At 33.6% G+C, this 27,902-nt stretch overlaps 1 protein-coding gene and 2 pseudogenes across 1 annotated transcript; 2 read left to right on the top strand and 1 right to left on the bottom strand.

The window, feature by feature from the left end:
• Positions 1-1,022: 1,022 nt before the first annotated feature.
• Positions 1,023-1,707, bottom strand: LOC143600519 (zinc finger protein ZAT10 pseudogene; annotated as a pseudogene).
• Positions 1,708-17,481: 15,774 nt separating this feature from the next.
• LOC143601943 (uncharacterized) lies at positions 17,482-21,418 on the top strand (annotated as a pseudogene).
• Positions 21,419-26,625: 5,207 nt separating this feature from the next.
• LOC143601932 (uncharacterized) lies at positions 26,626-27,687 on the top strand. The gene is made up of 5 exons (XM_077079211.1): positions 26,626-26,964; positions 27,052-27,216; positions 27,299-27,364; positions 27,446-27,511; positions 27,595-27,687. Exons 1-5 carry the CDS (start codon positions 26,626-26,628, stop codon positions 27,685-27,687), a joined length of 729 nt encoding a protein of 242 aa, XP_076935326.1.
• Positions 27,688-27,902: the final 215 nt, after the last annotated feature.

The raw sequence follows: 27,902 nt of genomic DNA, 5'->3' as shown, positions 1-27,902 counted from the left end.
ACTGTTTTTCTTTCTTGCATTTGTTATATATTTTTTTGTTACATATAACTGTTTTGATTACATTTGCTATATATTTTTTGTCAGGTATTTAACAATTTACCATACCTAAAATGTTATCTATGGCATCACATATGGGCCATATTTTGCACTGATGGATTAAAAATCTGCAAACATTCTACACTTTTTTGGGTTAAAATTCTGCACCATATGGGTCAAAATACTAGGAAGAGTTACTGAATTTGACTTTTGCATGAGGTCAAACCTGTTACTTTCCTCACAACGAGCAGGTATTATCTTACTCAGAATGCACCTTAATTATACAGTTCTATTATTCTTCTTTCTAAAAACCTTAATTATACAGTTCTTATAAGGAACATGTCTTTATACATATATATGTATTTGGTTTCTTTTCCAGGTTGTATTACATTCTTGGCATATAGTATTTTTTTGTGGTTATCCAAATTAAAAGGTAAAAAATGTATTAATATATTGGATAAGGACGGTAAAGTCACGCATACGACTACAAACGTTGTATATAAGGAAGCATTTAGAAATTGTAATTTGTGTATGTTTTATTTAAGCTTATATAATTGGTTATATCTTATAAATCCATTATATATCTTATTATTATCTATATCATAAAATTTGCTTTTGTTTTGTTTGTTTTTATTATTTTTTTTACCATCCCTACACGGCTAGTCGACTAATATAATAGCATTCATATGAATAATTTGAAATTATACGACTTATCTTCCACCTTATACTTGTGAATAAAATAATACAGTTAACACCTGTTAGTATTGACGTGTTCTCGTTACAGCGGAAAGCTTAACAAAAAATAAAAAAATAAATGAGCATTTTATTACTTAACGAATCAAATCAATTGTATAAACTAACACACAACAATTCTATCTTTCTTTCATACTATGTACACGCATGATCCATTCTACTTTTCTAAACTAAAACTATAATTTAATAAAAACAAATGAATTTGATGATAATAAATTAATAATATAAATAATAATAACCTAATCCGCTATCAACGACAAACGCGGTTTCTTCATCGGAAGTCGGCTTTCAACTTCTTGTTCGTTAACCGAAAGTTGACTTTTCTTCCCACAGTCAACGCTCAACCCCATTTGGAAGTTGTCAGGGAACGCCGGCAAGTTCAAGTCAAAGTCACGCCGTTGACCAGAATCAGAGGTGGTCACACCGCTGCTGCTGCCACCGCTTCCGCCGTCGTAGTGGCGTCTTTTATGGCCACCGAGTGCCTGGCCGGTGGGGAAACACCGGTGGCAGATGGAACACTCGTGGTGTTTGCCACTAGGCTTCAAAGCAGAAGTTGACACGGTGGTGGCGGTGGTGGTGGAGTGGTCGTCGGGAATGTTTTTCCGGTGACTGGCTTTATGGCCACCAAGTGCTTGATAAGAATGGAAGGTTTTGTTGCATACGGTGCAGTTATAACTCGCCGGAGAGTTGTTATGCTGCGGCGGTGAGACGGTGGCGGAGGGGTTGCCGGCAGCAAGTAGCATCAAGCATAAAGCCAAGTATTCCTCTTCGGTTTCCATATCGGCGGTGGCGCGTGGGCGTTTGGACCGTTTGCCTTTGTTCCAAGAGTCTTGAACTGGAGGGTGGTGGAGAGACGGTGGTGGTGGTGTGGTGGTTTTGAGGGATTCAAGTGCCATGTTTTATTATTTGTTTAATGGAATGGAAAGTGGAATAGAGGATTTGATAGTTTAAGTGATGAGAGTAAAGAGTGCAAGATGACACATATTTATATAAGAGGTGTGGGGTTGAAGTTGAAGTTGAAGTTGCGTGAGGGGTGGCGGTGGGAGTGTTGTAGAGGTTAATCTTAGTTGGATCATTCGAATATTGGAGGAGTAGTTACATTATTTTAATAAATATATATAAAATGTGAAATAAGAGTAGGAGTGTAGTAGGGCCTCTTTTTTTTTTAATTTAAAAAACTTATGATACAGCCATCGGCTTTAAAAGTTTGGAGGCCGGTGTGAAATAGGGATGAGCTCGGTATCGTACCGGTACCGGTACCGAAAATTCTGATCTTGAAAATTGCAAATTTTTGGTACCGGTACCGAAATGTTCGATTCGGTACTGGTACGGTACCAGTATTTAAGGTAAAATTCGGAAAATATCGGTACCATACCGATCCCGAAAACTAAAAACATTGGTACCAATTCGGTACCATACCGATTTTTGCTCATCCCTACTGTGAAATGAACAAAAACCGACCTGTATCTGTAACTGGAAAATCAAACAATGTTGTGATGTAGTTTTGTGTTTGATTACTCGTTTCAAAAATCTTGTTTATTCGGATAATCAAACAGAATAATCAGGATAACTAAATCAGATAAATAGGTTATAGGTTAGGCATATTTCTTATTCGGATCAGTTTGATTTTCGTTTAGGACAAATAAAATTTAAAATCGAATAAACCAACATCGGAACTGATGAAACACTTGCGAATCAGTTCCACAAATTTTACTTATTTTGATAATTGAACCAAATTTAATCGAATAAAGTTTAACCGGCTATCTAAACATAAATCGGTTGAATTTGGTTTGATTAGATGCAATATGTTTTTAATTCGGATCTGTTGATTTTTGGTTATAACTAAAAATAAAAAAGTTAAATAAACCGGTATTCAAACCGCTTATTTAAAACCAAACTATAAAACGGATTATTAAGTTATTTATTTATTTAAATGACGAAGAACATGAAATTTTGAGTGTGAAATGGGGAAAGAGAACAAACGTGTCCTTTTTGGGCTTTACTTTGTGTGTTTTGTGCTTTTCTTTTATAACACGTGCGGTAAATTCAGTGCTTGGTATATAGGACTTATCCTCAGCATGACTTTTGCTAGGTATCTAATGGATGACAAATGTCCTTTACGTGACCACATGTATTTCTTCATACTATGCTTTTTTGTCATCTCAGAAGTAACCCACGTTTGGGCACATATACGACCGGACCCCTCCTACCAATAAACCAAAACAAACCCTTTGGAAAGAACTATTAATTTCTAGATTGTGCATTTATATTGTATGTAATTTTCTGAATTATTGTGTTGATCATATTATGAATTTAGAATGAAGCCTTGAAATATAAACGAGATAATTAAAAAAAAACCTTTATGTATGCTTCTAAAATGTAACGTACTTGAAATAGATAAAAAAATTGTGAGCGACTTCTTTTGTAGACAGTAAGCTATTGCTGATATAGAAACTTTTGGTCGTTGACATAACCATAGTGTTTTGTTGATGGCATGCATAAATGTTGATCGTATGACTTGTTAATTGCATAGTTACTGTCTACAAACTAGGTAGATTAGAAGCATGCTTGACAATGTTTTTGATCCTTGGGGTGGTCACTCAACCATCCGTAAGACCATTACTTGTGGTCCCATATTCCAGACACGTGGAATTTGGCATAAAGGTGCTACATCATTCTCACACAAAATCACATATCACACAAAATCATATATGAGGTATGTGGTTTGCTTTTTCACGTGTGTGGAAAATGCAACTTTTTTTTTAAATAACAATTATACTTTTATGTTTTAGCAACTTGTTAAAAATTGTAAAATTAAATGCAATTTAAATAAATGATTTTCATAAGTTAATTAAGTAGCGTTCTTATCACTAGTTTGCTGAATATTTAATTATACAATGAAAGTTGTTATCGTTGGAAACAACTCTTATGTTATAATTAGTTATTTAGTTGTATTCATGCAACTTGTATGCATCTATTGCTTAGTGAGACTAAATCGTTGGAAACATTATATTATCGTTAGAAACAACTCTTTGTTATAATTAGTTTCTACTTAACTAATACCAAGTTACCAACCCATTAGATACGTAGTTTACTTAAATATTATATTAGTATACCAACTAAAATTGGCTATAACTGATTTTAACACTATTTAAGTTATATACACAAGAATTGTAGCTACATTACAAAATTTATATTATTTTATCTTATCTTATTTTACGACACTAATAAAAGAAAAATATTGGAGCTTAGGTGTCAAACATATATTTCTCCTAATTCCTAATCTCTCATCTCATTCATTCTAGCTATCGATAGGTTATGGGCCAAAACTATTTTGTCAATTGGTTTATAACATAGTGGGTTTTATTCAATATTGAGTTAAGGGTCATTTTTATACATGGGGTTTTACCAACTACTCAACTTTGGTACCTTAATTAATAAGTATTTCGAGAATCACAATTAAAATGAAGAATCTTATTTATTTTTATTATTTGACAAATCTCATAATATACACAACTGCATGCCTAATAATTAATGAACAATCCTTTGAACAAATGTTTTAAAAACCGGTACATACCGGCCGGTTGAACCGGTTATACCGAATTTTCGTAAGGTAACCGGTATTTAGAGCCCGGTATTTTGGGCGGTTTGCTAGAACATCGTACCGTACCACCGATTTTTTTAAATATACTGGTTTAAACCAGCAAACCGCCTTTAAATCTAAAAGATTTTTATATTTTTTGCAGCCCATATTTAAAAAAAAAAGACTTTATAGCGGAAAGGAATTGAAACGAGTAAACATGATAAACGATGATTTGTTAATTAAACAATCTTGTATCATGCAAATCCAATGTTGGTTCATTTACATCTTTTGTAATTGACTAATTTCATGTACAAAGTATAAACTTCTATCTGACACAACCATTGTTTATATGTGATATTTGGTTCAAGTTTGTTGCTTATTAATATACTTTTGGGTTGTTTTTGAGTTGAAATTGTATTTATATATATGAAATTACAAAGTAAATTATTCAATGCGGTTGAACCTCCCGGAATATTTCGGTTCAATCGGTTATATAATTTTTAAACTAAATTCGGTACGAGTAAAATACCGGTTTTTAAAGCATTGCTTTGAACACTCGTAAAAGTCTAATAATTGCATGGTCTCCGGAATTACCATGCATAAATCACTTTCATAAAAAATAATTACAAACTCAATAACTCATAATCTTAGGCTAAGGGTAATGGGGCTTGGTTGAGCCCCAAGTGAACCAACATCTTCATGACACATGGCGCTAACTAGGCATGCCAACCAAGCCCCCAGACCAAGCCTCAAAGGGTGTAATGGTCCAGGTGAGCCAGGGCTTGATTGAGTTTTTTTTTAATATTATAGCCTAAATAAATATTAATAATACTAAATTAAAACATTTCATTAAAACATAAATAAAAAGGAAAATAAAAACATAAATTTAAAATGCAACAACCTCTAAAAAAAATACATAAAAATAGCGTTTTTAATTTTTTTTCGCCAATTCCTTCCGAATACGATCTTTTTCTTCCTCAATTATCGCTTGGTCGGATGGCGGTAGGTGGCTAAAGTCCTTGGCTAGAAATTCCAAACTCCTCATCCGGTTTCTATTATGTTTAGCTTGACCAATCGACTCGAGACCAATTGGCATTCTAGCAATCTCTTTTCCGAAGTCGTGATCGGTGGTTCTTTTCCCACGTTCCCTACCCGGGGGGTGGCTAGAGCCTTGCTCTTTCAAATTGCCCTCGGACAAGTTTAGGTCGAAGTTAATTTGAGTCTCCGAGCCGCTAGAAGAGACGTAGGAGCTGGACTCGCTAGTTTTCGTACGTTTAGCCGATTCTTTTCTGACATCCGCATCCAGAGTAACTAACATAATCCATTTCGAGCACTTCTTGAGCACGTCCCACAAGTAGCGCTCATCAAACGTCTTCACCATCCCGTATTTCTTTAACACCTCCGCTTTCTACTCGTCGCAAGTGAATTGAAAAACTTGAAGATCATCGGACCCACTCTGTCGCATTCGATTTGCATTTCGGTTATGTAGGTTGGTAAATAATCCTACAAACTTACGAATATCGGACCACTGACCCGATATCATATTATCGGTTCGGTCCCTACTCCCCACTTGCTCATAAAACAATTCCCGGACTTTGCTCCAAAATACTTGACGTTTATGAAAGTCGGCTAAAAAAAAATAACAAAACTTTAGTAAATTGCAAACAAAAACTAAAAATTTAAATTAAAAAAAAAATGCACCAAAAAATAATTACCCTCGTTTCAATCTTGAGATATCTCTATCCAAGCTCTAGCCAACGCTAATTTTTCATCCTTTTTCTAAGGAGTAGACTTTCGCTTCGTCACAGCTGGTGTCGATGAACCGCCCGCTTCTCCGGTTTTATTCGTTTTCTTACCTTTGTGAGAGCGTTTTGTGGGTTTATCCGGTCCCGGTTGTGTCTCCGGAACGGAAAACTCGGGTTGTGTCTCCGGAACGGAAAACTCGGGTTGTGTATCCGAGTTGAAAAAAGTCATGTTTTGAGATGCCATTAGATCTTGAAAGGCCTCGTCAGACATGTAGTCCAACCCCTGCATCTGAAATTGAGCGTTGTAGTTGAAATTTCCCGAACCAGACATGATTTTTTAACAAACTTTGGAAAATCAAATGGAGGTATTAGTAGAAATATTGAGAGAAAGAGATAGGTGATTTAAAAAAATGAATTGTGATATTTATAATAAGTTTGAATTTTTTTTTTATTTTAATACCCACCCTTACGGCTCTCCCCAACGGTCACCCCACGCGGACTGCCCCGCTCCCCCCATCCGCGCCCCCATCCGCGCCAAGGTGGTAGTGGTGTTCGCGAGCCAGATGGCCGCGCTCCCTCATCCGCGCCCCACTACCCTTAGCCTTAGTGTAAGAAACTAGCTAGAGATGATAATTATGTTACTTTTTAAATATATGATTACTTTTTAAAGGTTGTTTTGTTATGAAATTATTGTTTAAGATGCTGGTAGTTACGTCAGTAATGAACAAATTTAGATTAGAGGAATATGTGAACACTAACCACAAAATTTGTAGCAATCCTGGTTGATATTAATTAATTCATTTGCTTCCGTTAATCGGTCTTAACTAAAAGTTTTCTCTTTAAAAACATCATAGATAGAAACCAATAGTATTATGTTGTTGATCTACGGCACGTTGAAAGTAGTTTAAAAGCTAGAGATAACATAAAATTGCACATAGTTTTCAAAATGTACGTGTGAGCATAAATGTGACAATGCATAAGTTGATCGACTAACATAATAGATCCTTATCCTACTTTATTACAATATAATCAAACCAAAATGACTTCAATATTATGCCAACTTAAAAAATCTAGTGACTTGATCCCCTCTAGATTAATTCTTATGCCGGTTTATGGCCTTCTGCTCTTCTAGGTCACACACAACATTTTTCATTTTTTTGTAATAAACAAACCACCATCATAAGTAAGCATATCTCATCCCACAACAACATAGACTATTTATCAACTATTTTTTAAGCTCTCAAATATCGTATGTGATTTGCACGTGTTTTAAATCTACGTTTATAGACCTTACAAGGCACTGGGGCTGTAAACGAACCGAACGAACACGAACAAGGCTTTGTTCATGTTCGTTCGATAAGAAAATAACGTGTTCACGAACACTTACCGAACGAGATTTTCTGTTCGTGTTCGTTCATTAAGGAAATTAATGTGTTCATGAATGGTTCACGAACACAAACGAACACAAATAAAATCGGCAAAGCTTAAAGATTGAGACCAATGTATTCATCAGCGTGAATAATGAAAGCCTGTAAAGAATAGAATGAACACAAACAAGGGCATGTTCTTGTTCGTTCATTTAACTTAAAAGAACACGGACACTTAATCGGACAAATATTTATGTTCATGTTCGTTTATTTAAAAATGGACATTTGTGTTTGTTTGTTTGTTTATAATCTAAACGAACATAACTGAACAAAGATAAACGAACATATATGAACAAATGTAAATGAATATAAATGAAAACACTTAAATGAACACAAATTAACAAATATAAAATCTTGAAGCAGATGACCTATCCAGATAATATTTTATTATTTTCTATTAATACATAAAACATAAATAAACAGACATAAACGAACATAAGTGAACTTCCCATCCTATGGTTCACGAATAGTTCACTGAACATTCGGTTCGTTTACAGGCCTACAAGGCACCCATGCCCCTCCCAACTTTCTAAGCTAATGCATTCTATCCAAGTTGTAGACCTTCCATGCGTCCGAGTCAGTTTTCTAGAGTTTCCTCAAGGGGAATATAGACCATTTATGTACCTTCCTCTATGTCTATGTCTTCTTTTAAACCTTTAGGAGCTACATTCAAGGTTCTGGTGTTATTCATAACTTATTCGATGTATGGTAGGACATTTAAGGTGTTACACATGTTGGTATGGAATATAGCATCATCACGGACAATTTCTAAGGCATCTTGCATTTGGAGTATTATCAATGCTGATTTCTATGGCATATGGAGTGTGGTTAATGTTTAATATATAAGGTGTAAGGCATGACTTAGTATCACCGTGCACGGGCATGACATCTTCAGCGTGGCTTCTAAGAGCATCGATAGGGATAAAGAACAAGGTGTGTGGGATCTTGACATATATCATCCCTTTTAAAAACGTGTTTTTTAGACCCTTGTTATGACATAAAAATGATTGTGGCTTCATTTTCTACCCTGACAAAAACTTTGATTTAGTCTTATTCTACTGGACAAGCCAAACCCGCTCTTCTCTTCTTGTTTCTTTCACCTTTGTTTTAAATGTTTAACTTTAAATACATCTTAATTAGTTGAGAGAGTTTTTAACGAACATAACTCTATTGACTATCACTGATATATATTATAAATACATATAATTATATAACATGTGTAGATGTTTGATAAAAAACACGTTTTCACTGCCTTCAGAATTCCTTTTCATCTTCTTATAATTAATCTTAAATTAAGTATGCTTTTATTTGTAAGTGTAACATGAAAAGCATAGTACAAAAGTGTAACTTTTACGTGTTTCATTTCCTTTTCAATTAAATGAATATCTAATGATTATGCTTTTTGAATAATGTTTTGTAACAAAAGTGAGTTAGATTATCGTAGTGGTGTTGGTTGTGTAACTAATTTGTTGTCTCGACGGCAGCCTCTCGTATGAAATTGAAAGCATCTCCAGCTGGCCACGTGTATATTCTCGTCTATGCTAATTTTCTCACTCTCATAACTTATTCCAAATCATTGTAGTTTCCTAACGTGACACATATTTATCCCTACTATCATAAAACAAATATATTATATTTTCAAATAATATTATCCACAACTAGGTTAATAACGCGTGTATTACACGGGCTGAAAAATGATGTAATGTCAATAAAAAAATATTTACATATTTGATACACGCTACTTGTAAGTGAAATCAAGCATATAAAACAATTACAATTATTTAAAAAAAAATCCATAATGCCAAATAATTTAGTAAGATATAACAATTTCTCATAAATTAAATTATATATTACACTAATTATAATTGTGATGAAGGATTTAAACATAAATTGCTCATAAAGGAAATAATTCAATGAAAAAGTTTCCATCGGGTTTGAAAATATCGGTTATTTCAACAAACTATTTTGAACCATATATGAAACAGAATCGCTCGTTCAAATTAGCATAAAACTAAAAATGCATGAATAATGAATTTGACTTTTAAGTTAGATAATACTATCATTTAAAATAACCCGTTTCGACTCAAACTCATTTTGATCATAACTCTTCCCCCCCCCCCCTCGTTTATACCTGAACTAATTTGATACTCTTTTAAAACAAATTGTTTTGACCCGAACTTGTTTTACTTTTAAAACACATTGATCTAAACTTGTTTTGAACCAAACACGAACCCGATCCGTCTGTTTAAATTAATATTAACTAAGAATACATAGATAATGAATTTTATTTTTAAGTTAGAAAATACTATGATTTAAAACAACACGATTCGACCCGAGTTTATTCGAATCATAACCCTTTTTGACACGCATGTTTTGACCTAACCAATTTGATATTCTTTTAAAATAACTTGTTTCAAACCGAACACTTTCCGTTCATAACCCGTTTCAAGCCGAATTAATTTTACTAAAAAACTATTGACTTAAACTAAATATGAGCCTGATCCGCGCTTTTAAATTAACATAAAAACTAAGATGACATGAACAATAAATTTATCTTTGATTCTATATATAAACTTTTATGTAATATTGTAACATTTGCATTAGTTTTTAAGAGTCATGTAAAACAAGATGTTGAATCTCTTACACACACATAAAATAACCATAACCATCTTTTTTGTTGAAATTAGTCAAGCCTACTCACTCACATATAGAGAAATGACCTTAGTCACAACACCATTGGTTATGTTGTTTATCGACTATGAGCGGATTTGTTTTGTCCATTATGGGTTAATCACAATTGTTAAAAAAAACAAACTTTGAGATAACCATAAAAATAGTATAAGGGCAAATTATTTGTGAAACATTATGAACTGTTTGATAACAAACCGTATCCTTGAACCTAAAATATATCAAACTGTTATTACTTCTTTTCAACTATGCTTCAATTTTTATACACAAATGTAGTTAAATTGTACCAGACAATTTTAACCTATAAATATGTAATATCTTTGTTAAAAAAAATTAAGCCAATTAATCAAGTTGTTGAAACTAGCCATTCTTTCCGAGGTAATAACTTAATTGAGTTAATTAAAAATTATTAATAATATAATTTTAAGAAAGTAATAATTGGTTTAATTGAGGTAATTAATAAATATTAAATAGTAATACATGCATTAATTGTTATATCATTTAACATAAAAAAAATAATTAAATTGAACGAATGGTAATTTAAAAATTAGTTAATTAGGTGGAATATGTATAAATGAAATTGATTAGTTGGCATCCTATGTGGATGAAATATTTGAGAGCCATGTGAAACATGTATTGCTTTGATATATTAGTTAGATACTTCTATCTCCTTAATTTGACAACAATTTTGACCTTTTTATGCTAGTTGCAAAGATCACTCGGCTTTTAGGTGCAGCTAAGATCTTTTACATATTTATTTAGATGAAGCAAAGGATTCGTCCATACCATTAGTAAAATTTGGAAGATCACGACTGATCCTCAAGTGAATGAATGGAAAAAATAGCATGTTGTATCAATTAAGAGTTCTGAGAATATTTTATTATTTCTGGCTCAAGACAAAGCCTTCATTTAAATTATTCAAAGGGCAAATATAAGTCAATTTTAAATTGGGTCGAATTAATAATTGGATAGGGCCGCATGGCTTCAATTAATTTCATTTTGATTATAGGGAAAGAAAACAACGAGCTTCCATTCTTAACTTGAATGAATGCCCAATTTCCTGCATTCCCGGTTGATGAGATATGTCTTGTTTGTCGTAAGGCGTGTTTAGACTCATATGGGGAGCACGTTGTGCATTGTAAAGAGCTCCCGAGGTTCAAGTACCGACACGATCTGGTTAGGGATGTGTTCTTTGATATATTCAGACCGGCCGGAATTTCTGTTAAGAAAAAAGCACCTGTGAAGTTCCTGACTGACCCGTCGGAGGAAAAATCATCTCTTCGACCGGCTGACATTTTGGTGTTGGATGGATAGGAGGAAAACATGTGTGTGTGGATTTAACAAGGGTTTTTCCTTTGATGAGCTTAGGGAGTAGTGGTTTCACAGTCGGTCAAGCCATGCATTAAAAGCTGCTTCAAGTAAGGTGATAAAACATGAGATGGCGTGTCTTGACAACCAACATGTGTTTATTCCTTTTGCTTTTAACACTTTTGGTTTCCTCGCGCCTGAAGCTGTGGAGTTACTTACCTGCGCTCAGCAAATTTAGTTTTTAAAAGATTGGGTTTTGCAATTCAAAAGGGGGTAGCGACGCAGCTAACGCCCGCTTACCTTCTGTTTCGATGTAATCTAACCATTAAATTTTTTTCATTGATTATACATTAGACGTTAAAATAATATTAGTGTCTAATACGAGAAGGTTTTCTCCTAGCAGTGGCGGAGTCAGGAAGTTCATCCTATGGGTTTGTGATTTTTCGGTGTCAAAGTTTTCGGTCATTTGGCAAAATAAACAAAACGCAATATCACTACCATAACAAAAGTACATTGACAACATTAACAAATAAAAGTCATATTAAATAAAAAGGTTTACATGTTATAATTGTTCACTATGCGTTTTCATGTATAGAAAACGACATCGTTGTCACTCTAAAATTCAAGTTTTTGTTTTTCACTAGCGAACGATAAAATGTTTTCGAAGATTTTGTGACATTGGGTTCGCTCGCTGAAAAATAATGGGTTCGCTCATTAAATCGTACCTATAAGTTAAATAAAAAACCAAAAATGGACCGGGTTCGGCCGAACCTGGTGACTTGGATGTGGCTCCGCCACTGTCTCCTAGGAATGTATTCTTGATTTTTTAATGAATCCTAAAAATTACCATCCTCCATTCCATATTAAAGACGTATGTGAACTTCTTTTAACAACAAACTTTTCACCTAAAATCTCTCTAACTTAACAAGTTTTACCAACTGCAAACTCAATTTATCACTATCGGTCTTAATTCGGAGTTCAGACAACGAAGCTTTTATGTTAACCTTTTCTTCTATGAAAACGGTCGAATGTTTGAATTTCAGTTTATGTACTAAAATGCGTTGAGTGGCCTATAATCATGCTTTAATAGTTTTAAAATTATCATAACAAATTTAAATTGAAAAAATAATATGTTAATTTGATCATAAATGAATCGCTATTCATTTAACTTATTGAATTGAGATAGATTATTGATAAACATAAAACTTAAAAGAATGATGCTTGAGGGCATGTCATTGTTCTAATCATTCCTTAATAGTCAACTCATCAACAACTTGTTGTGATAATCGAAAGAAACTAAACATGATTAGGAAGACATAGTTGACAATTGGTAATGGTATTAAAATTTCGTAACTTACAAGGTTAAACAATCATTTATGCAGAAAAGAATACTGACAAAATATACTATTTTATTCAGTAGAATATTAAAGAAACGTATAGAAACATTACTTACCGAATATAGAAATAAAATTTGCCAAATTGTCATTTACTGAAGTATTGAATATATATTTGACGTTTGGAAATTTCAGGAAATAAAGTTTTTATAATAAACACATCAATTTCCTCTAACAGACTAATATAAGTATATAGCCATCGATATGCTATGCATATTACAAGAAAACTAAGACAAAGTTAGCAACCCAAACAATAGTTATTCTGTTCCGGATGAACCTAGGGAGCGTTTGTTTTTCTTTTAAGACTATGACACCGTGTAGTAGTTGACTAAAAAGTGAAAAACATTCTGTCATGTCAAGTCGAGTTATGCTATGATCACGTAAGTATGCAGGGCCTTTTTAACTTTTCACGCTTAATAGTTTAACTGAAAACACATTAATCATTTAATAAATTTTTATAAAAATGTGGTGGGGTATTTTGATTTGTTGCAATTGGTTTTGGCCCCACGATTTTCAGTCTCTTAGCCCATTTACCAGTTGGCGCGAAAGAGGCAGCTTGCACTTTGACGTCTATTGTGGGAGGTATTTTTGGTTCAGCAGGCGCTAAAGGGACTAATCAACCATTTAACCTATTCATGAGTAATCAATTAATACCTTGCCATTGAAGGCATATATCTGACTAGTTCTTAATTTGTCAGCCCATTTAATATTTACACACCCTTCCGATGTGTATTTCGGCTAATTGTAATCATATTTGTGGGTTGTTTGATAGCCTTTTAATAAGTCATAGACTCTTAATGGTTAAAAGGTAACCTTAAGTCTTAATGTATTTGGGTCATTCTTTCATACTCCGCTTGTAGTCTTAGGGACCACTTTGATAGTCATCTCACTATACGCACATAAAATGTTTAAAGCATTTATAAAACATATAACTTATAAGTATGATACATGCGAATACTAAGAAAGAGAGAGATTAATGTCTTTAGAAGGGAGGGTTAGCTTCCCTTTTATATAGAGGTGAAAAAATTTGGTGTGCCCACATGACACATTTATTGGAAAAAAAAAAAACAACATAACTAGCTAAATGTGTCATTTACTCAAACATAATTGCATTATGTGATGTTATAGGTTTATCACGATTAAGTTTAACCAACTAAATAGCATGAATGTCATGCCACATTTAACACACTTAAATAGACGTTTGATAATACGAATAAATTTGCTCGATTATTAACGCACTTCAAATTGACTTTACACAGTCTCCAAAGTCTATAAGTACCTCAATTGACTTTTATTATCTATAAAATTAAAACTATCTCAAGTTGATTTATAGATCTTAACGTGTCCGGTTGACACATTAACATATTTTACATTTCCTCCTCGGGAGTCCTAGTTTCAAATCCAATAAATATATGCTATTAAAAGAGAGAGAACATCATTGTTTTAGGATCTAATTTGGGTAACTGTAATGATTCCGTGAGAGAGATGTCGTTGCCACCGAGCTAACACCGTTAAAGTAGGAAAAAAAAACATATTCTACACAATTATTTAGATGGGTCAAACAGTTGAAAATCATTTGTTCCGCCTTAACACGATACCAACACTGTGTAGGTTTTACCAACCGAATACACATTATTTTAATTTATTTTTTTATCATAAGCTATAAAGTTTTAGTATTATTTTGAGTGTTTACTAATTTTCTTTTTTGGATTTATTGTTTTCACCGTAATAAATTGATATCAATCAAATTCACGCAAAAGAATTTTGTTACCCATTATACTATATATTAAAGGAAAATGTGCTGTTACAGTGATTTTGGTGAGGTCCAATCATGATAGCCACGGAATTCCCTTTTTTTATATATTTATGGTATTACTTTACTATTTATTGATTTGAGACTATAGTTTAACACAAAAGAAAAGTTTGTCTGGTGGTCTCGCTATGATGTTATAATGCTTAAGTCTTGAGTTTGAATCTGGCCTTGGCTGGTTTTTAGTTTTTTTAGTTTTCCTGTGGTCTATGTATTTATATATTCCATACTAATTTTTTTTAAGATCTATGTATTTATATATTCCATACTAATCAAGCAACGGAAAAATAAGGTGATGTGGTGGTAAAAAGCGTAAAGTAGTGTTCAATTTCTTGAGCTAGTTTTAAAAGAAACCGCCATAACGCGTTGAGGGCAATCTCTAGCTATATATTATAGCAAACGTAACTGCTACAGTTGAACAATGAGAGTTGTCAAACTTTAACTTAATTTTTGTTGTTTGCCATTAGTTAATTATTTGTTTTCTTATGGCTCTAGTTTAATTCATTTTTGTTTGTCTTTGCTTAATTATTCTCTTTCTTTGGTTTTAGTTTACCTTTTATCACAAACCGAGCACGTGCCAAGATATTTTTTTGTATACCAGGATTTTATTTTCTGAGTTTTTTTTTTCGTTTTTCTTTGAAATATAAATAAGATATTCTTTTATTTTTTTATTGTGGCATATATCACAACTTTATTTTTTGGGTGGTTTTCTCTTTCAATTGCTATACTGAGTTTTGTACCGTATCAATACTGTAATTTATTGAGTAGATATCGTTCGAATTTCTGCCGCAACGCGCGAAGGTAACTTACTAGTTATTGTTTAACGTGAGAAAGTGAACCGGGAAGCAAATGCTAGTATAGTAGTATGGAGGATGAGAAAAAGTGCAATGACACGCGGAGGTATAATTTGGTAGAAAATGGCACGTCATATGAGTTCCGTAGCATGCAGGCCGATCGATTGTTTGGCGGCAACCTATTGGTTGTACTACACGCTTGCTGACGTCCCTAGCTTCCTTCTTTATTTTATTTTTGTTTTCTTTCCTTTTCTTATCACCAGATTTTGCTGTCGCATTTGCCATGATGCCGTCTAGTTATGTCATTCCTAATAATATTAATACTATCTCTCTTTAAAATTACGGGACATAAACAGTCGAGACCAATTTAAGTATTATATGATTTTTTGAAATATTTAAATCTTATATTAATCTTCAAAGTGTTACTATCCTCGTAAATATCATTTATAAACGCGCCTGCCTACTTAAGATTAATATTTGGCTACCATTGTGGATATTGATTGAAATTGATGAGTTTAAGAACAAATATAATATACTTGGAATATTACTACCACTTTATGTGGAAAATTGAAAAGGATCTCATTTGGCATTTGGTCTACAAAGAAAGTCAAAAATGATATATTGCTTGGTCAAAGACTGGTAACACTGTATGTTGCACGTGTAAGTTGTAACACCAAATCCTTAGTAAAGGTATGGTTTGAGGTACAAGTAATTTGAGGTCATGCCTTACGTAACTGTCTCTCTTGCTTTCAATTTCCTCACACTCTTCGTTATATACCCCCACACACGCATAAGTGTATAATAGAAAGTTTCGTCTATACTCTATAGGTATGGCTTAATAGGGAGTGAATAAAGCAATAACTTTAGGCGTCCACTTTATTAAAATTCATAAATTTTTTATAGAAAAAACGAAAAAAAAATTGAGGTTAGATTAACTGGGCTTGTGATTGTTGGTTCTGATATTTATGACATATGACAGATGATATATTAACCAAAGGATCAAAAACAATTTTATTTTCTTTTACCAAAAGAGCCATGATTGTGTTAGTTGCTTTGGGTTCTAAAAAGCTTGAGCCGGCCCTGCTCGTCCTTCCACACTATATAATATTTCAGGTACTGGCTATAACAATACATGAATGGCTCAACCTTTTTAACGAGCACAAACTTTAAAGTTGACGTCCTTTTCCGTAACACGTCGCTTCATGGTTAAAATAAGTCAACCGTATTAAAATAGTTAAAGTTAACCAAAGCATAGATTAGATCATGGTTGTCTTAGCCAAAGGGTAGATTAAATCCTAACCGTCTTAGTCAGTGAGTTAACTTTGAACAAGCCATGCCATCCTTGGCCGGTGCGGTTTGTGAGCTCGCTGAATTGAGTTTAAAAAGTAGCGCATATCAATTAGAAAAATTTATGGTTGGCTTAGTTGGGGCTATCACATTGAACTATTCAGGCTCCTCCGTTAAAAGTTAAAACTATTTTTTGATATTATTTATTTAGAACAGTTTTTTTGTTTTGTTTTTCTCTCGCAACTCAACTAGTACAGTAGGCTTTTAGATTGAGTCATTGACAACCTCAGAAAAAATGGATCATTGGATAGGATCCTACAAAAGCCTTGCATTGATTTGATTAGTGCATAAGGGCCAGTTCGGGCTAAGCCCATATAATGACAGACAGTAAGTCCGTTAGCAATTAACTGTATGTAAACCAGGCAGCAGCATCATCATCATCAATCGTCACACTCAAACAAACCAAACTGAATAGTAATCAGATAACATATCAATAGAATAATAAACTAAAGTTAACTTTGGGATTTTATTCTTGTAGTTACATATCATCTGCATTTGATATATATATATATAAGATGCAATTGTGTTTTAAGTTTTTACACTTGTGATACATTTATGAACTTGAATCAGTAGTTAATCAATCTACGTTTGTAGTGATGGACAATTACAAGAATGTTTCTCAATATCTATATGGTCATAGTCCTTCACAAATGGATATGTTCATGACAGAGGTCTGTAATTTGTATGATTTGCAGCTTCTTTTTTTAAATCAAACTACTTGAATTACAGTTATTTACAGTTTATTTTATGTACATTTACTTTATTTTTGTAGGAAATCAATTTTGTTGTTCTAGATTGTTCCAGCAGTGACCGAGCTTCTTGTTGCTCGGTTTATGTGGTTGGCTATGATAATCCGTCTAAACCTATATTTCTTTACATTAATTCATCTGGAACATAGGTGCTTCCTCTTTCGTATTTTCTTTTTTTTTTCTTCTTTTTTATTTTGATGATTTTGAGAAGTTCAAAACTTTATTTACATGATTTGATGTTTTCCTTTGATGTATTGGTTAGAAACTTAGAATGACAATATGGAAACAGTTGGATCTGTAACAGAGGCATACACGATTGCTGACATTATGGCTGTAAGCATTATTTGCACTTCTTTTATAATTTATAGTAATTAAGAATTAAAATTAAAAAAAATATTTATCCTTTATTTTCCCAACCCACCTCAAGTACTGCAAGTCAGAGGTGTACACAGTCAACTGTGGTATGGCATTTGGTCAAGCAGCAATGTTATTATCCCTTGGAACTAAAGGCTATCGCGCCTTACAGCCAAATTTATCAAGTATGTTATCTTTTTTAAATGTTTTTTGGTCTTGGATTATCTGTATTATCTAATTGCATTTGTGTTTTGTATTGCAGCAAAGTTATATCTACCTAAAGAGCTGGATACAAACACGGATTACTTCTTGGAGCTTCCAGAAAAAGGAATTGGAAAACGAAAGGATGAAATTAATAAAGATATTATGCGGCCAGAGTATTTTTACGCACAAGAAGCTATTGATTATGGGATTCACATGTGAAGTGGGCTGATGTGAAACACTTATGGTGCAAGTTACTGTTTGGGATTTTAGAGTCTGTTAAGAGTTTTATTTTGTTTATTATTGTTTGTCTATAAATGTGATAGTTACCTAGTAGTTTAAATCTTCCTAGGTAGGTTGGGTCAAGTATAAATAGTTGGTAGGGTCTATTGTTTGTGGTGCGGTTTTTCAATTATTAACAAGGAAAAGTGTCACGGAACAGTTTACGTTTTGATGATTGGTATTTCACTTTTTTGACCGTTTAGAACTATGATGAGATTCTTGCACAAAACAAAAGCCGCTAGGAGGGCAGCAGGAGGAGGTGGCGGTGCACAGTCAGCCCCCTCTATCAAACTTCTTCCATTTCAAAGGTTAGATCAAGTTTGATCACCATCTTCCATTTCTATCAAACTTCTCACCACCTCTCCTATTTGCTTTTCTCATTTGATAGAACTAGAATGCCTTTTATGATTTTCATATAGGTTTGGTATGAGTTTTTAATGGCAGTTTTAGTATTTTGGTATGAGTGACATTTGATGTAAAAACTAATGGTGGGGTCCTTGAAGCCCAAGGGTGATTTTGTATAGGATTCCGAAGGTGGTTCAATATAAATCATTTTCATATTTTCTAATGTTAACACAACACTTACATATATACAAATAACAGGGTTGGATCAAATACAATTAGAAATTCCATACTAACCGTGCAAACCAAAAACAAAAAACTTAGAATCAATTCAATACAAAAACAAAAACCCAGAAGATGTTGTACTGAATAAACCTACCTCCATGTTTACGAGTAGCTGGAGTGTTACTGATTTCGGCGACGGGCTGCGATGAAGGAGGAGGTGCTGCGGCATTTCAACTTCGGTAAATGATTGCTCAATTACCTTTGCTCAATTGCAGAGTTTGAAGAATCATCAACAATTGCAATCAATTTCATTACAAAGATTGAAGAGCGATTAACGATTGCAATCAATTTCACATACAAAGATGAGCTTGAAATTATTTTCAATTGATCAGTTGTAGTTACATAGATGAGAAATCAATCAATTGAAACAGCAAAGGGTGTGATTTGCCAATCAGTTTGTAGTTAAATGAGTAACTTTTAAGCATGCTATTTGAGGAAGAAGAAGCAGATACAACAATTACTCTAGTTTAAATAAGTAGTGTAATTTGGTGTAATAGTATAGTGTAATTATATGTGTTAGTAGTGTAATTATTATCACACTATTTATTTTTATGACATAATTACTCTAGTTGAAAGAATTACACTATGCTATTTGTATGCTTAGTAGGTTAATTTAATTTGTACAATAACTTTCCCCTACAAATAACAATATAGCAACTAGCAAGCAACAACAAAATTAAAAATCAACTAAACAATTATTGCGGAAATTGAAATAAATAAATAAGTAGTTATTATATCCCAAATCACAATAATTGCAAAATTCCGTATTTGTAATCATTTTTGACAATGATCAATACATGATGGTAGTTGTGATCTTGAAAATGTTGATTGTAAGACTATGTGCACGGAGCTTCAAGGAGACAACATTTTTGTCCACGCAAACATCACCAGGCACTAAACACCAGCATGAAGGCAGGAAGAGGGCGCCAAGGGCAATGGTCTTGAGTGCCATTGGAGTAAAGACACCAAATGCTTGCAAACCTATATGATTTTCATATAGGTTTGGTATGAGTTTTTAATGGCAGTTTTAGTATTTTGGTATGAGTGACATTTGATGTAAAAACTAATGGTGGGGTCCTTGAAGCCCAAGGGTGATTTTGTATAGGATTCCGAAGGTGGTTCAATATAAATCATTTTCATATTTTCTAATGTTAACACAACACTTACATATATACAAATAACAGGGTTGGATCAAATACAATTAGAAATTCCATACTAACCGTGCAAACCAAAAACAAAAAACTTAGAATCAATTCAATACAAAAACAAAAACCCAGAAGATGTTGTACTGAATAAACCTACCTCCATGTTTACGAGTAGCTGGAGTGTTACTGATTTCGGCGACGGGCTGCGATGAAGGAGGAGGTGCTGCGGCATTTCAACTTCGGTAAATGATTGCTCAATTACCTTTGCTCAATTGCAGAGTTTGAAGAATCATCAACAATTGCAATCAATTTCATTACAAAGATTGAAGAGCGATTAACGATTGCAATCAATTTCACATACAAAGATGAGCTTGAAATTATTTTCAATTGATCAGTTGTAGTTACATAGATGAGAAATCAATCAATTGAAACAGCAAAGGGTGTGATTTGCCAATCAGTTTGTAGTTAAATGAGTAACTTTTAAGCATGCTATTTGAGGAAGAAGAAGCAGATACAACAATTACTCTAGTTTAAATAAGTAGTGTAATTTGGTGTAATAGTATAGTGTAATTATATGTGTTAGTAGTGTAATTATTATCACACTATTTATTTTTATGACATAATTACTCTAGTTGAAAGAATTACACTATGCTATTTGTATGCTTAGTAGGTTAATTTAATTTGTACAATAACTTTCCCCTACAAATAACAATATAGCAACTAGCAAGCAACAACAAAATTAAAAATCAACTAAACAATTATTGCGGAAATTGAAATAAATAAATAAGTAGTTATTATATCCCAAATCACAATAATTGCAAAATTCCGTATTTGTAATCATTTTTGACAATGATCAATACATGATGGTAGTTGTGATCTTGAAAATGTTGATTGTAAGACTATGTGCACGGAGCTTCAAGGAGACAACATTTTTGTCCACGCAAACATCACCAGGCACTAAACACCAGCATGAAGGCAGGAAGAGGGCGCCAAGGGCAATGGTCTTGAGTGCCATTGGAGTAAAGACACCAAATGCTTGCAACCCGCCGCGAGTCCTACAACCCAATCAAACGGATCCGGGATGGAGCGTGGGGGCGTTATGGGGGTTCCACAACACACGGTCTAATGATGATGATAGTAATAGTAGTGATTCACTTGGCTACTATAGATTGTGATAGTGATGGTGATAGTAATGATGAAACCAATTTGAGCACTTTAAGTTTAGTTCGCAAATGCTTTAATTTTCATTTTCAGAACAATGAAAATACATAGCATTTGCCCTCTATATTTTTATAACTTTTTAAATTTTGAACTCACAACACATACTACATAAATCAATAAAAATATTAAATATATTTTAAAAAACTATACAAACTTAATAATGGTGTAAAAATACCTTGACGTACATGTGATACGCAGCGAATTAGAGTTGCAAGAAATGCAAATAATTCAAATGGCAAATTCTATAGAAAAAAATTTATGAAAATTAAATAATTATACAACTGTTTAAATAATCACACACGGTAAAAAAGTAAGCTTAAAATGTGTTTAAATTGTAAAATTATTAAAACCAAAGTAAATAAAAACTATTGTTTCCAAAAATTTAACAGATCTATACCACACTAAAAAGAAATCAACACACTAATGACATAACAGAATCAGGGGGTAAACTGAAACTATATACTGAACCTCAGGGGGCAAACTGAAACTATATAGTTTTCCCACCTCTCGCTAAATAGGCGGTTACATTTCATAACAGAATCAGTTACAAACAGTTCTCAGTTCTGCTGCTACCATTTTGCTTCAATGGCGGGAATTAAAGCTTCAGCACCGGAAATCACCAACTACGACGCGCCGTTACTCTCAACTCCGGCTATCGTTCCCGCCGGCCTAAACATAATCGCGATGCTTCGAGCTCTTCTCGCCGGCCGCCGTGATTTGTCGCTGATAGTGAGCGAGAACACTGCGTTGCAGATGAAGGACTACAGAAACACTTACGGCTATATGTTTCCGGCTGTTGTTGTTGAGACGCTGTGGAATATTCTGCTTGTGGTGCATTCTGTTGTTGCGTTGTTTTGGATTGCGCGGGAAGAGAGTAATGTGATGCTTAGGGTTTGGATCTGCGGTTACTCAGTGCATTGTGTGGTTAATGTGGTGCTTTTGGTGATGGAGTATGTGAAGAGGAATTATACGAATGTGAGGAGAGTCTCAACGGATCCGAATGCATCAGTTCCTGGTATGAGTAGTGGTTATTCGACCAACAGTGACGGAGGAGATCTTCCTGCAGTTTCTCCGACTAGGTTAACTTAATTCCGTTTATTTTAAGTATAATGAGTTAACTCTGCTTTATATTTCATATCTAGCGTTATTAGTTAATGTGAAATTGCTATTTGTATTTGCCTGCTGTAGTTAAGTGTACTCTGTTCCTATTTATTGGAGAAATTAGAAGTATGACATGCTGATTAATTGAATACAATCACAGTTATGTTATAATTTCATTTAAATATAAGTGTATATCTCAGAAGTTATGTTCTAGGAATAGTTTGAGATATTATCTCTTGTAATTATGCAATAATATGATTGTGATTGTTAGGTCTACTATAGATTGTTAAGCTTATAATTTACGCTTAATTAGAGAGGATTGTGTTAGAAGCTAGAACATGTATTGGATTAAACAACATCCATGGATGATTATGCTGATTGAGATTCTGAGATTGAATAATTTCCTAGTGTAGCCAGGGAATAAAGGTTAGTTTAAGATGGAAACTGTTTCAGAATAAGTAATAATTTGTCAACTGCACATATTACTAATGTGATTAACTCTTCATAAATCTGAATATTATCCATAAGTTAAAGTGCAATCATGTCTTTAAAAATAGTTGAAGTCATTTTATATAGGAAATAATTAAGTAGAAGGTTGTAGACTCCTGACTTGATCACTAAGTGTCTTCCAAGTTAACAGGTTGGTTAAGATCAGCATAAGTAAGCTAATTGTTTATTGTTCAGAAGCTACATTCTGTTCTCAATATGATACATGTTTAACTGCTTAAGATTTTACATGCTTCATAAAGCCAGAAAACTAATTTAAGAGGCGTGTTTGTGGTAAGAGTAACACTTTAAGCTGGTAAGCTATTGCATATATGATGCTTCAGGCATGTCCTAGAAAAGTAATATATTTGCACCCCAATGCATCTGTTTACTTTGTCAAGTCTTACTAACAATGCTGAGTTTAAACAATTTAAAATGGGATCTTAAGCATGAGTTTTCAAGTGTCATATAGTGAATCAGATGGGAGGAATTTTATATAGGAAACACAATTATTTGAGTAGGATTAAGGGAACAGATGCATATCTTAAGTTTTTCTCTTCACAGTCTAGCTATTTGTGTCTTAGCCTAGCCTTTTGAAGCAAGCTAAATGTTTATGCAAGGCCATTAATCTGGTTTTTGAATTAACTGTCATCCTTGATGTTTTTGCAAAAATAGATAATCTCTTTTCCCACAAGAATCACAACATTATTTGACACTATACAAAAGTTTATGGAAGCAGTTGATTATTATGATTGAAATGCCTAAGGCCTAATGATGTTTTATATTTTCAGATGGGATTTGCTTAATACAGGGGTCTCTTGTTTGTGGTGGGTGCTTGGATTCATTTTGATGATGTGTTACAATAGTAGTGCCACTCCATGTCTATTCTGGTATGTCTTGAACCAATATTATAGCTTTGTATTCTTTCATAAACAGTCTAAAGAAAGGTTTGTAATGATGCATGCTTTAAGCTATTTCAGCCTTAGTTTCTCACAACTTATTATAAACACTTCTATTTGATTTAAGAAGCCTTTTTTTTCTAAATAAAAAAAAAAGTAGTGGTTGAGGATTTCATAAAATATTAGGACTGAATTACTGCCAATGAATGATCCGAGCTTAAGCTCGACACAACAGGGGTTGTATAATAGGAGAGATCATGTAGGGGTTATGGTGTTAATATAATGAAAATAGTAGGATCAGTCATGTATGTGTTGGTTCTTGTCTCTTGGGAAATCTAATGAAATTTGTGTTTCTTTTAAACAATGAGAGGATATATCAGTCCAAAAACCTTTGGGTGTTGTTTAAATTTCTTCTTTTTTTTTTTCTTACTTTGTTTCCAAATGATGGCAGGTTGACTGTGGCATATTTGGCTATGGACGTGTTCTTTCTTGTCCTTACAACTGTTATCTTTTGTTCAATACCGTGAAATGGCTAAGGTTGACGTCTGGTATGCAAATCACTTGTGGCTTCAAATGAACAGGGTTAAAGAGTACAGGTAAAATCCTAATGGGAAACATAATCTTTGAATAACTCAACAAAAACCACAATAAATGACAGCATCTTATAGATGAACTATTGTTACGTACTATTACTACAGTTAGTTTCGTGAATCATGGTTCCATATCATGGCTGAGTCTGTGCATGATTACCTTCTTTTTTACTATATTGATTGGTTGAAAATTAAGAGGGGTCATATGGATCAACCAAAGAAGCTTCAATGTGCCTAGAGTTCTTAATTAAGCAACAAATAAGTAAGTAATTTTTGACATGAAAGGCACGGTTATGAGTATCCGCTCCATATGCTCCGTATATTGTAGGTTGGCGGGGCAAACACCACACGTATGCAAATTTCATGTCAAGCATATGAGCCAAAGCACCATAAGTGTATTTGTGGTTGACACGAACTTAACACGTTTAACCCAAAAATAAGTTTAATAATTTAATTTTGTTTTTGCGTCTTATTACTTTAAATATACAAATGTACTTATGTACATGTTTTTTTGAGCAATTATGTATAAACTATGCCATTTTTTAAAAACTAACAAAATTTTCACATAAAAGATGCCATTAAGTGGTTACATAAAATGTGTTAGACCAATCCCAAACCACACATATCGTGTTTGGTTCTTGTCGTGTCACAAATTATAGCCCTTAATTTGATTATGCTACTTTTGCCCACCTTAAGGGATAAATCATGGAAAATTATTAACGTAGAGTCATACGAAAGTTAAAACTCTTCTTTTTATAAATTGGGATGATTGAGCGTAAAAATATATCGAGTTCAATCAAAAAAAAATAAATAAAAGAAAATAGACTAGTAAAAATGGTCAACCGGAAAGGTCTTTCAAAGTGAGCTTTGGTATCCTACAACCTTCTAAATTGCCTGGTCATCACCACCACCGCCATCACTGTGACCGCTTGACTGCCGCCGCTACCCGCTTGCGCACCACCACCACTTAACCATCGTCGCCGCCACCACCACCGCTTGAGCACCGCCGCCACAGCCAAACCACCGTCGTCGCTGCCACCACCACCACCGCCGTCCTTGCCTTTTTTTTTTTTTTTTTAATTCGGTAAGATTTTTTTATAAATATTTTGAGGTAGGAGTATTTTTTGTCATTTGTAGTTTATTTCTTTTCGGATCCATGAACTTATTTTTTAAGTTATAACGGACGAGTGGTTAGATTTGTTGTCTAAGGGTCGTTTTGTGAAAACATGCCAACACAACCCTGCGATGGATGAATGAATACATACATACTCATCTTGGGCTCCAATCAGAATTAGGGATCAGCTCATCTCATACAACTTATGTTGGATTCGTAGTTGCAAAACATTATTTATTTATTATATTATATGGAGATCGTGCCATGGTCTCCCTAGATTCCGTTATTGTCAATGCCAGAGTTTTGCACGAGGGCGGTCATCCATCTCAAATGTCTCAGACCAGAATACGCGGTTTCAATGGTTGGTGTGCTTTTTAATGTATGTTCTAGAAAATATCTACACCTACCTCATACTACATACAATCTTTGCTATATTTTCAATCTATCCATTAATGGATGTATTTTATTCATACTTTGGAACTAGAACTACTTAATTTCCTTCATTAACCACAACTTACTGGGATCATTTTTAGGACTCTTAATCATATTACATGATTATAATTATCCAAACGCGATAATGGATTAATCAAACATAGACAAGTGCTTCAAAGTTCTTAGTTACAAGATTTAATAAAGAATCAATGTTTCTGGACAAACTAATAATTAACTGTCAAGGATGACCTTTTGACACTTAGCCTTGTCAACGTGCCCAATAATCTATTTTGAAGGCCATGATAGCTGTAACCAAACTTAATAATCATTGTTTTATCAAACGTCTGATACTAATCTATTTTATTATACATCATATAGTCAACAGTAAAAGACAAAACCAATCAACTGCCACATTCTCGTTGCATATATACATCTCTATACCTGTTTTAGCCATCTACAGTGCTTCAAGCATAGCTTCTTTTGACACATCAACTCCAATAATTCTTTTCACTTTCCATTTTTTTGCAAGAAAAGAAGTAATGGAATTCTTTAGTGGAACATACTCTAGTGAAGAAGAAGCTAATTTTATGTCACATTTATTTTCTTCCTTTTCAACTAAATTACCAAATGTTTCCACTTCTCAAGATTCTTCTGCATTTTGGCCACACCATGATGAACCTTCATTATCCGTTTCAGATGGCGGTAATGTGATGTTTCCCACTTCAAGTGGCGAAAGCTATCTCTCGCTTTCCTCTTCAAGTGGCACCCAAAAGGGAGTTTCTGTAATGCCTTTCATCGCAGCAGCATCTGAACCGTCTGCAGAATATAACACTTTGTCCCCGAATACAAGGAAACATTCTTGTAATGATGAGATGTATGTTCACTTAAATTAAGTTTATTTTCTTGATTACTAATATAAATGCGATCATTTTGTAACGAGTTCTGACAAATGTTGTGTAATGTAGGTTCACACGAGTTGGAAAAAACCAAGGTTGAGTAAGAATTCGAAAGCCAATGTATCGAAAGCCAATGTATCTGGAGTTGATCATGATGTTACAAAGCTGAACACGAATGGCAAGAAACGAGCATGTAACGGGTCAGCAAATGATAGTCAAAGCGTGTATGCTAAGGTAGGTAATTAATTAACTAATTTCATATGAATAAATGTTTTATTCTTAAGCTAATCTAATAGTTTAATTTTAACATTTGCAGAAAAGAAGAGAGAGAATTAATGAGAGGTTAAGAATTTTACAGAGCCTTGTTCCTAATGGCACGAAGGTAAACAGCTAATTGAGTTATATTTTATAAAATATAATTATTTGGAAAGAAAAATTTTTAATTAAATTTTGGGTTATGAAGGTTGATATTAGCACCATGCTTGAAGAAGCTGTTGAGTATGTGAAATTCTTGCAACTTCAAATCAAGGTGAGAAAACAATATTGATTTGAATTTAAATAAGTTAAACTGAAACAACTTGTTAAATAAATGCTTTTGATATTAATTTGCAGCTTTTGAGCTCTGATGATTTATGGATGTATGCTCCTATCGCGTATAACGGGCTGAACCTCGGGCTCGATGTGAAGCTACCTTCACCAAGATGATGCACACCTCTTGAATCAATATTATGTTTAAGGTTGTCTTTTTTTGGAGTGTTTTTGGTTGACATATAGTGTCTAAAATCATCTTTAAAGAATGGTTAGCAAACGGTAGCCTGTTTATGTGCATGGACGGACCCACCATATAGTTTGCGGCGTCAACCGACCCTGCATATTCTTTATTTTTATATGTAACATATATATTACGGTTTTTCATGATT

This window comes from Bidens hawaiensis, unplaced genomic scaffold (genome assembly GCF_021521415.1).
Source record: "Bidens hawaiensis isolate Kalapana, Puna unplaced genomic scaffold, B.hawaiensis_p1.1 tig00001960_1, whole genome shotgun sequence".
NCBI classification, from domain to species: Eukaryota; Viridiplantae; Streptophyta; class Magnoliopsida; order Asterales; family Asteraceae; genus Bidens; species Bidens hawaiensis.
Note: the sequence above shows the minus strand (reverse complement) of the source record. Positions and strands in the feature narration are given on the sequence as shown.

Bases quoted from the DNA above. Each gene is read 5' to 3' on its own strand.
- LOC143601932 (XM_077079211.1), top strand. From the start codon at position 26,626: ATGGAATTCTTTAGTGGAACATACTCTAGTGAAGAAGAAGCTAATTTT. The intron at 26,965-27,051 runs GTTCACTTAAAT...TGTGTAATGTAG, and splicing joins CTTGTAATGATGAGATGTAT to GTTCACACGAGTTGGAAAAA. The intron at 27,512-27,594 runs GTGAGAAAACAA...ATTAATTTGCAG, and splicing joins TCTTGCAACTTCAAATCAAG to CTTTTGAGCTCTGATGATTT.